Here is a 9,702-nt window from a genome sequence, read left to right as displayed (position 1 = left end):
CTCCTGTAAAAAGGTTTCTAATAGTTGTATTGAGGCTACTCTTGTGCATTAATCTATGGTGTATTATGAGTTGACAGTTTCATATGCTCTAAGTACTTGTGCTACAACTCTCTGAATTTTCTTTAAGCTGTTAGTTTGAGAAGGTTGCACTGCATGGTTATTTTTTCTCAAAGTGTCTTCAACAGTTCAGCAGATGAAGCAGATTCTTTTGATTTTTGGGGCTCCTCTGTCCACACTACTGCTATCTTTATTGTTAATGAATCTAACAATTATTTTCTCAGTGAATTGATTCATTATCTATGGCACCTCAGAGGGGTTCAGACAGGTCAGTTATAGTCACATGCTCTGTACAACTTCCAATCATGTATGTCCACATCTTGCTTCTATATATAAGCAGTGTATGTGGTGCTCATTCAAGCTTACAACAACCTTGAGTTGTGCCCTTGCTGCTACACTGCTACCTGCTTCAGAATTCAACTCATTTTACCTCCCCAGCTTCCTCCTGTATTAAAATCCAGTAGTTGATGAAATCTTGATGTTTCTTTTCAATGTTGTGTATCTTGAGATGTGCCAGGGGCGTTGTAAGCTCAAGGACAATGTGTGTCAAACTTGCTTAGATTCGTTTCAGGGTGTCACATGTGCAGAGCCACACTGCAAAACTAAAATGCATGTCTTGATATGGGTATCGTGACTGAAATACTACAAATTGTCTGAGAGTAGTTTTAAAAAAATGCCCATCATAATTTCCTTTAGCCCAAGGTGCCAAGATTTTCTGGAGGTGTTAAGTTACTTTTAAATTAAGTGGTTGGAGAGATTGAGATGCTTTGGAGAGTATCATTGATATTTAATTCCCATGGTCTTTTAAATGTTAGACTGTTGGAGAGGAATCAGATCCCAGATTACAAAGTCTGACTTTGTGGTTTTTCAATTAAACAGAGCCCTGTAACAAACACCTGCAGTAACTCAAATGGAACAAATGTGCAAACCCAGATTTCACCTGACCTGGATTTCACCTCATGTGTCATAAAGAATGTTGGAGAAAGGACAGACGCAGTGTGCATTTGATGTCTGAGTTAAAGAACCTGGGTGTGGCAAAGATTATCACTGCTGAGTGCCTTTGATTCATGTTGGGGATGAGCATGGAGAACAAAGAGGTGGATGAGAGGGAGAGGAGGAGTGTAGAAAAGAGGTGGGCTTTTCTGTAGCAATAAAAACCCTTAGTGTAGGTCTCAAGAGTACAGCTTAGGAGAAGCTGGTTACCCATTCAGCCTGTGGCCATCCAGAGACATATGCCTGGATCACACTGCACAAAGGTAGGAGAACAGCTGTTTGTCCAAGTGCATGAAGTCCTGAAGGACAGTAAACTATGATTAAACTGTAGTTACATAATAGGTGTGTGTTGTTTGCAAAGAAGATTGTAGGCATCATGTTAAAAGGTTATTGTTTTAATACGATTATTCCTTTAGTGGCAAAATACAGTAAGGTAACAAAATTTTGTATAAATAATGATTAATATTAAAATGGTGCATGTTGGTTTTAGTTTTACCATTACCATTTTAATACATATTTAATACATAAATACACTTTTCTTAAGACATGAGATTATGTAACATGAAGGAACAAAGAGTAACAGATAAACATAGATAGCAGATTAACAGATAAAAAGCGATAAATACATTTAGATAGATATTTACTTTGTTTGTTTATTTGGCAAGATGCTATATGTATATATATATATATATATATATATATATATATATATATGTATATATATATAAAATAATATATTATAACAATATAATAATATACAGGGTGTCCATAAACAACTTTGTTGTGATTTGGCGCTATACAAATAAAGATTGATTGATTGATTGATTGAATAGACAAGTCTGTGGAAGAAGACGGTACTCGATTTCTTGCCATGTTTGCTGTAGCATAGCCTCATCAATGGTGGCAATGGCATCAGTGATCGTTTGCTTCAGGTCGTTGATGTCCCGTATCTTTGTTCGATCCACGATGCACAAATGCAATGTGATTAAAAACTTTGATAACCACTGAGTACATAGAACAAATCTGATTAACATATCTCATCAATTCCTTTTGTAATGATTTTTTTAAATTGTAAAAAGACTTTGTGGACACCCTGTATATATATAATGTATACGCTTCGTAAATGTAGAATGTATGACAGAGCTGTCATATTGGATTGCATTGCATTGCACATGTGTACCTAGAGAGCATATATGATAAGTAGTGACGAAGACTAAATGTTTTGCAGAGTGAAACCATATTTTTTTCTCCTCTCAGGATATTCAGAAGAATATCAACGGTTCTACTTCTGCTGCACTGCCCTCCACTTCTCCTGCCACCACTCTCACTGTACGTCAATAATCACAGTTCAGATTCACAGTTAGATGCTGTGTGTATTTTTAGCTGGTTTAAACAGTCCTTGTAATTTGTTGTTGCTCCAGGAACTCTATCCCCTGATGGCGCACACTGACAGACAGTCTGATCATGACAAACCCCAAGTGGACAAAAAAGAGAAGGACCCTGAGCAAGCTACAGGACCCACAAACCTGCAGAAGGCCAGGGCTCGCTTCCTGAAGGGAGTCTCCTATTTCTCTGGAGACATGGAAGTGTTTGGAAAATGGATGCAAAGTAAGTCAACTAACTCATAACTCTTTGAACCACAAAGTCCAGTAGTACACTGAAAATAACATTATTATAAAATTGCATAACTTTGTGGTGAACAGGTGAGATATTTTAGTCCATATGTAAATGGGATACAGAATGTATTATATATATATATAGAATGTATTAATCCAAAAAACATGCAACATCCCTCCCTGTGGATATTTGGTGTGTGACTTTGTCTCTGTAGAAGAGCTGAAATTGTAGCTGATTTTGTATTATGACTTCTGGACTTGGGCTCTACTTCACATCATGTGTATTTTAATAGTCTTAGAGAACAAGTTTTGCTCACAGTCAAATACATTTAGATTTATGTGAGGGTGGGATTGTTTAATTCTTGTCCCTGGCAACACTACTGTGAGCCAGAGAGGACCAAAACTTCTGCCTCACATTCACTGTTGGAAGCCTATTACACAGCTCTGTGAAAATGTCAACACACTGTTTGTTCTCTGTTTCCCTCCATCCAGAACAGTTTTTCTTGCTGCAGTTGCTGGACTGGGTTCTGCGTGGAGCTGCCCAGGTGATGTTCGTCAACAACCCTCTAAGTGGCCTCATCATTTTTGCTGGTCTCATCCTGCAGAACTACTGGTGGGCCCTAAACGGCTTTGTCGGCACACTCTTTGCCACCATTTCTGCCCTCATTCTGCAACAGAACAGGTTTGAGCACTAATTTATTTTCTGATTGATGTTGCAGATATTTAATAATCTGTTATGTAACTATAATTTTAAAAAGCTGGATTTAAATTTTACATGTGTCATACAAGTCAAGAACATCCCCATTGTATTTTTGAACTTGTTGTCAATCAACAATTGGGTGGTTTAGCTATTAGTCAGCTGCTGACTGTGCTGACATGACATAAACAGATTGATATGGAAGGTGAATTGGTTAATTAAAATGAATCACTGTGTTGTGCAATAGAAAAACTAATTGATTCAATCAAATTATTTTCCTTCAGGGGTGCAATAGCTGCAGGGTTGTATGGATACAACGGCATCTTGGTGGGCCTGCTGATGGCTGTGTTCTCTAACGCAGGAGACTGGTACTGGTGGCTTCTGCTACCAAACATCTTCATGTCCATGATGTGGTAAGCAGGATAGAATGAGTTGTTAGAAATTAGAATTTTATTTAAGCAAGTATGATAATCTAACCACATCACACAACAACTCGATCACAGTAAGGAAACTTCACAAGGTTAAAGCTAACTATTTCAATTCAAAGTTCATTAGCCTGACCCTGACCTCAGCCAATCATTTCTTTTTTCTTTTTTTTTATGAATACAAAAAAAGTTGTAACTGGAAACCTTTGTTCAAATCTTCTTTATGCACTCAAAAAAGTAATATATTTTTTCAGATATTTTTTACACATTCAAGTATTTGAACTTATTTAATCAAAATGTTTTTACACATTCACAAATTTGAATGTATTCATACATGTACATTACATTTTCACATATTAAGATATGGTGATACAAAGCTACACGACATATGACTCTAATGTGAGCCCATAATTGACAGTATCAAAGGCATCTCTGTTGCTAGTTTGTATTTTTTATCATAAGAGCAGAAATTATGCACAATCAACTATGATTGTGATTGAGATATGAGCCCACATTGTAATAGATGTACATGAATATTTGTGATAGTTATGAGTGCATTGAATCCAAAACTGAGGATGTTGTATCCTTATATTTCAGCCCGATTGTGTCCAGTGCCCTGGCATCCATTAACAGTCGCTGGGATCTGCCAGTGTTCACGCTGCCCTTCAACATCCTGGTGTGTCTCCACATGGTGGCTACCGGCCACTACAACCACCATTTCCCCCAAGTCCTCATTCAACCTCGCTCGGAGCTGCCCAACATCACATGGGCTGATATTGATGTAGCCAAGGTCAGTGACAGTTACATAATGACAAAACTCTCTCTACACATATCTCAATGTGAGCAGGTGTTAAGTGTTTTTACCTAGCCCCAGTAACAGTTAAGAATTATGTAAACTGACTGTGACTGACAGATTACTCAAATTTTTCAGTGTCATAAAACTGACACCCTGACTGGAGGCGTACATCATGTTTTGTTGTACATCTACAATTATGTTTAACCTATCTGTCTGTGTCTGTTTAGCTGTTCATGTCAGTGCCTGTGGGGATAGGCCAGGTCTATGGCTGTGACAACCCTTGGACCGGAGGAATCTTCATCATCTCGCTCTTCATCTCCTCCCCTATCACCTGCGCTCATGCTGTCCTGGGATCTGCAGTTGGCATGGTTTCTGGTGAGAAGACCAAACAATATCTCATTAGGCAGCTGATATAGGAAGATTGTGGAATAGCAAACATCAAATGTAAAAGTAATGTGTCTCACGTCAGTAAAAACCACTTATCTAAACCATCTTATTTTCATTATTTATTAGGATAATCCAAACTTAAACTGAACATTGCGCTTCTGTGATGGCTGTGATTTATCTTTTGTGTGTTTGTTTTGCAGGCTTGGCTTTGGCTGCTCCATTTGGAGACATTTACTTTGGTCTATGGGGATACAACTGTGTGTTAGCCTGCATCGCTATCGGAGGAATGTTTTATGCTCTTACCTGGCAGGTGCACCTGCTTGCCATCACATGTGGTGAGTAGACACTCAGAAGAAAAAAACATTGTATAAAATCGGTCTAATAAAGACAGGTTATTCAAATGGCCATGCAACTAGATTTTTGTTATACTTAGTTATACTTAACACAGGACATGCATGAATCTTTTATAATGATCTCTCTCCCTTTTCTGTCCTGCAGCTTTTTTCTGTGCATACCTCGGCTCAGCCATTGCCAACATCATGTCCAGCGTAAGTAAACATTTTCCTTCAATCCTACTCATAAATGACCCCCAAAAAACATGCCACTCACTGCAGGACGATTTTTTTTTTTTTCTACAGTTTGGTCTGCCAGCCTGCACTTGGCCTTTCTGTCTCTCTGCCCTCACTTTTCTCCTCATCACCACGGGGACCAAAAGGATCTTTAAGCTGCCGCTCGCAAAAGTCACATACCCCGAGAAAAACCTGGGCTTCTTCTGGAAGTTGAAGAAGCAGGAGAAAATGGAAAAGGCAGAGAAAGAGAGGATAGAGAAGGAGGAGCAGCTTGATGCCCTCAGAGAAGTGGTGATACTGAGTGAGAAAGAACAACTGAGGTTGAAGCTTGAAAAAATTGAAGAAGTCAGGCCAATGAATGAGGCATCAGAGGCTGAAAATGATGAGACAAAAATCAAAAACCATGAACAACAGAGTACCAAAGAAGAAACCAGACAAAACACTCCAACTGATGATACTCTAGCAGATTATGTTTAAACTAAATTCATGAGAGAGAGAGAGAGAGAGAGAGAGAGAGAGAGAGAGAGAGAGAGAGAGAGAGATGAGAGAGATGAGAGAGTTGAAAGCCTATGCTGGATTTCCTTTCTGAGTCCAGTGGTTTAACAGAATGAATGGACAATGTGTTGCACTAGTGTGTTTTTGTAAAATTGTTGGCTGGACCACAGGAACAAGTCCTTTGAATTGTCTGTGAAATGGCTGTTTACACAAGGTTTTATGGTTTTAAAATGTGTTTAAGTGATCCAAACACAAGTCAGCAGCCAGGACACATTGCTGTTAACATCTGTGTCTATCGTGCATCTCAAAGGTGATCAGCTGATCACCTGTGTTCTTATTTCATTACTGCCTATGTCATTTCTGCTAGACTGTCAAAGGGCTCTGCTTAGAGTTATTACTTCAGTCTGTCAAAATCACTGGGCCTTGTCACTAAAACAACCACCACATCCTGCATTGATGACTTCTTTTCCTGTTATGTCCTTGACAGGGATGCACCAACATTGGCGTTTACATGACAAAAGATATGTGGTCAAATACGTCCCAGACTACCTTGGCAAGTAATTTTAGTGATCACATCACAATGTGTCTTGGTGGTTGTTTACATTTGTATTTAGTGCTGTCCACTTGTGATCACATTGCTCAAAACACATCTTAAAACCAAGTGTAAACAGGGTCAGAGTCACTGACTCACTGACTGAGTGATGAAGTTACACCATTGGTCGGATGGCCAAGCGTAGGAATTTTCCCATTGGCCATTGCTATTTCAATATGATTGGCTCTCAGCAGGACTGAGAGTGAACGCAACCCGAAAATAAGTTTTAAAACACATTTACCAACTGAAACGTCTTGCACAGAGACTCCAGTACTGACAGGAGCATCAACCTGTAAGAAAAGATCATCTGTGCACTATCTACATGCATCTAGTGTCTTATATTTATTTGACACACTGTAACACTGTTAACACACTTTAAACACTGTATTAGGATCATTTAGCATTAATGATTAACTTCATAGTTACTGCTTTAAACCTGTTTTCAGGTTGTGGGTGAGTGGAATTATATGTAGAACATATTTACAGAACAGCAACATATAGCCCATAATCTTGTGCAATGAAGTATTTTTTATTTTTTTTCTAATGTGTACAGCAACACAGAGTTAAAACTACTGTATAAAAAGTGCTATACAAATAAATTAACTTAAAATGACATACAAACAAGCATTTTACAAATGTTGGCGATGCTCATGTCTGCAACCAACCGATGTACAAATTGAAAGCACTCTAATTTCATATATGGCCCAGCTATATAAGATGTTTTTACCTTGTCTTGTTTGTATATGCATTGAATGCATATATTTTTTAAATAAATTATTTTAAATTTTCCATCTTGTCAATGTTGTTTATTTAAGGATGTCACTTAAAGTCTAATAAGAAATATGTGCACAAGGGGCTATTCTGCCTCAGAAACACTGTCCTAAAGTAAAAGTTGCCTCTTCAAAACTCTTCCAGCACAACTCTACAACATAAAACCTGGGAGACTGGTCAGTAATAAAAGACTCTCGAGGTAACACTAACATTAGCTCCAGTGGACAGGACCATAACAGCTGCTGTTGATCACCCGATCAACAGCAGCATCACATGGTGATCATGGCATCACATGGTGATTTGAAGAGAAATCCTGCTGTAGGATCCTGGCTTTACACCTCATCACTGGAGTGGTAACCACATTTATTGCCATGCAACCCTGGTCATCAAATCAGCAGCATGTAATTAAACTAAACAAGAAAGAACTGTGCTATGCTTTTTATATGCAATTATAGATGTCACTGTAATTATTGTTACTTGTTTCGCACCAATTTGGATGATACTGGCCAGGTTGTGGTGTGCCCTCAGACATGTGAAAGGCTGCACAGTGTGATGGCTAAAACATCTACTTTATTTACCTGTATAACACAGTTATTCTGGTTATTCTTTAATATATTAAGGCACGCAAATAACCTAATCCACGTCAGTGATTCTACTGAAGCTTTAATTATAGATAAGAAGTAACTATCAGCCTGTTTTTTGGCATATACTACATGTCAAAGCCAAAGTTTAAAAAAATCAAACCCAGTTAGAATACAAATGCTGAAAAGTAATTACCATAACCCTCACTACAAGCAGCATTAGTTTCCCCTTGGCTTGGTTTAACTTGGTTAAAGAAGTAGTTTTGTATAAGTACATTTATTCAGATTTCATTTCAATATGAAGCCATCAACTGGTTCACTAACCATAAAGAGTTGAAACAGGAGAAAAAGTCTGGTACTCTGTACAAAGTTTTTTAAAAAAATGCAACAATACCAGCACCTCCAAAGCTCACAAATTAACACATACAAAAACCAAACCTCTTCTTTCTAATGAAGGTTATGTGTCAGACTATTTATTTGCTGGGAGCAGTACTTTTTTCCCCAACTCTTCAGGTCAGACCAGGAGCAGTAATTTAAATTAATATAACTGCAGAGACTCCAGAAACCAGGCTAGCTGTTTCCAGTCTCTATGCTAAGCTAAGTTGGCTGTGGGCAGCAGCAACATATTTATGGTCTAGACATGAGAACAATATTGATCTAATCATGTAACTCTCACCAAGAAAGCAAATAAATATATTGCCTGAAATGACAAACTATTTTTACCTATGACTCTTGTTTTGACCTTTTTTTCATGTGGTGTTAAACAGTAATGGTTGGTTGGTTTACAACAACTTGTTTTATTTTAAAGAACAATTACTAAGATGGCTGTTTATAGGACAACTAGTCATTTAAATTTGTAGTTCAAATGTGGGTGCAACAATCGTCATCGTCTTTGCTCCAGAGGTGTTTCTAGTGCTGCGGTTGCTTTTCCACCCCTGCAGTTTTCAGTTCAAGTATATTCCTCATAAACGTTGGCACAAAGATTAAGTTAGGGATATATTACATATTCATATTGTAGATTGTATGAAAGGTCCTGTGGAGTTGGCATGGTTCCATTTTGGTTGGTATGTGCCCTATGCTTTTCTTCAAATGATGTTTTTGGATATTCGTACATTTCAGAGTATCCCACCCAAAATGAATTACTTACTTACCCTTACAAAATTCAATCTCGTATAACTGGAACAAAAAAAATTATTAAAAAAAAGAACCTTTTGGGCATTTAAGATAACTTATCATGAATTTGCCATGCAAAACCAAATGACCCTGACTGATATTAGATTAAATTCAGAAACTAAACCAACTGAAATTGAAATTGTCTCTTTGACTGGCAAGACACTACGCTCTGAGCTAATTTAACTCACTGGAAAAAAAGTAAGAAAACACAATTCAACTCCCCTGGCATGTGTGACAAAAATAACAACAATAAACAACCATTTAAGAAAAAACTGATAGACTGACTTTACTGCTGATGCCCAGCAGGTGCAATTAGTCAAGTTAGAGACAGGTTGCTGTGGGCAATCATAAAGCAGTCCAAACAGGTCAAACAACTCTAAAGTCAAAACTGAACAGGGCAGGTAGTCATGCCAGGAGACAGGTAAGAAATAGACTGATAGGCTGAAAGCTTTTTACTGCTGATGCCCAGCAGATGCAATGAGTCAAGTTAGAGACAGGTTGCAGTGGGCAATCATAAAGCAGTCCAAACCAGTCAAACAACTCTAAAGTC

The 9,702-nt window shown here is 38.0% G+C and overlaps 1 protein-coding gene across 1 annotated transcript; it reads left to right on the top strand.

Annotated features, from left to right (window-relative positions):
* The first annotated feature begins 1,162 nt into the window (after positions 1 to 1,162).
* On the top strand, positions 1,163 to 6,017 carry slc14a2 (solute carrier family 14 member 2). Its single transcript, XM_053326039.1, has 10 exons — positions 1,163 to 1,313; positions 2,308 to 2,379; positions 2,472 to 2,658; positions 3,159 to 3,348; positions 3,648 to 3,776; positions 4,386 to 4,578; positions 4,812 to 4,959; positions 5,172 to 5,306; positions 5,470 to 5,519; positions 5,610 to 6,017. The coding sequence occupies exons 1-10, from the start codon at positions 1,290 to 1,292 to the stop codon at positions 6,015 to 6,017; spliced, it is 1,536 nt and encodes a 511-aa protein (XP_053182014.1). The 5' UTR covers positions 1,163 to 1,289.
* The last annotated feature ends 3,685 nt before the right edge of the window (positions 6,018 to 9,702 follow it).

This window comes from Scomber japonicus, chromosome 9 (genome assembly GCF_027409825.1).
Source record: "Scomber japonicus isolate fScoJap1 chromosome 9, fScoJap1.pri, whole genome shotgun sequence".
In the NCBI taxonomy this organism is placed as follows: Eukaryota; Metazoa; Chordata; class Actinopteri; order Scombriformes; family Scombridae; genus Scomber; species Scomber japonicus.
Note: the sequence above shows the minus strand (reverse complement) of the source record. Positions and strands in the feature narration are given on the sequence as shown.

What these genes read in the sequence shown, in the direction of transcription:
- slc14a2 (XM_053326039.1), top strand. Translation starts at nt 1,290, where the DNA reads ATGCCTGGATCACACTGCACAAAG. An exon ending in CTCATTCTGCAACAGAACAG is followed by an intron (nt 3,349 to 3,647) that starts GTTTGAGCACTA and finishes ATTTTCCTTCAG; the next exon opens with GGGTGCAATAGCTGCAGGGT. An exon ending in TTGCCAACATCATGTCCAGC is followed by an intron (nt 5,520 to 5,609) that starts GTAAGTAAACAT and finishes TTTTTTCTACAG; the next exon opens with TTTGGTCTGCCAGCCTGCAC.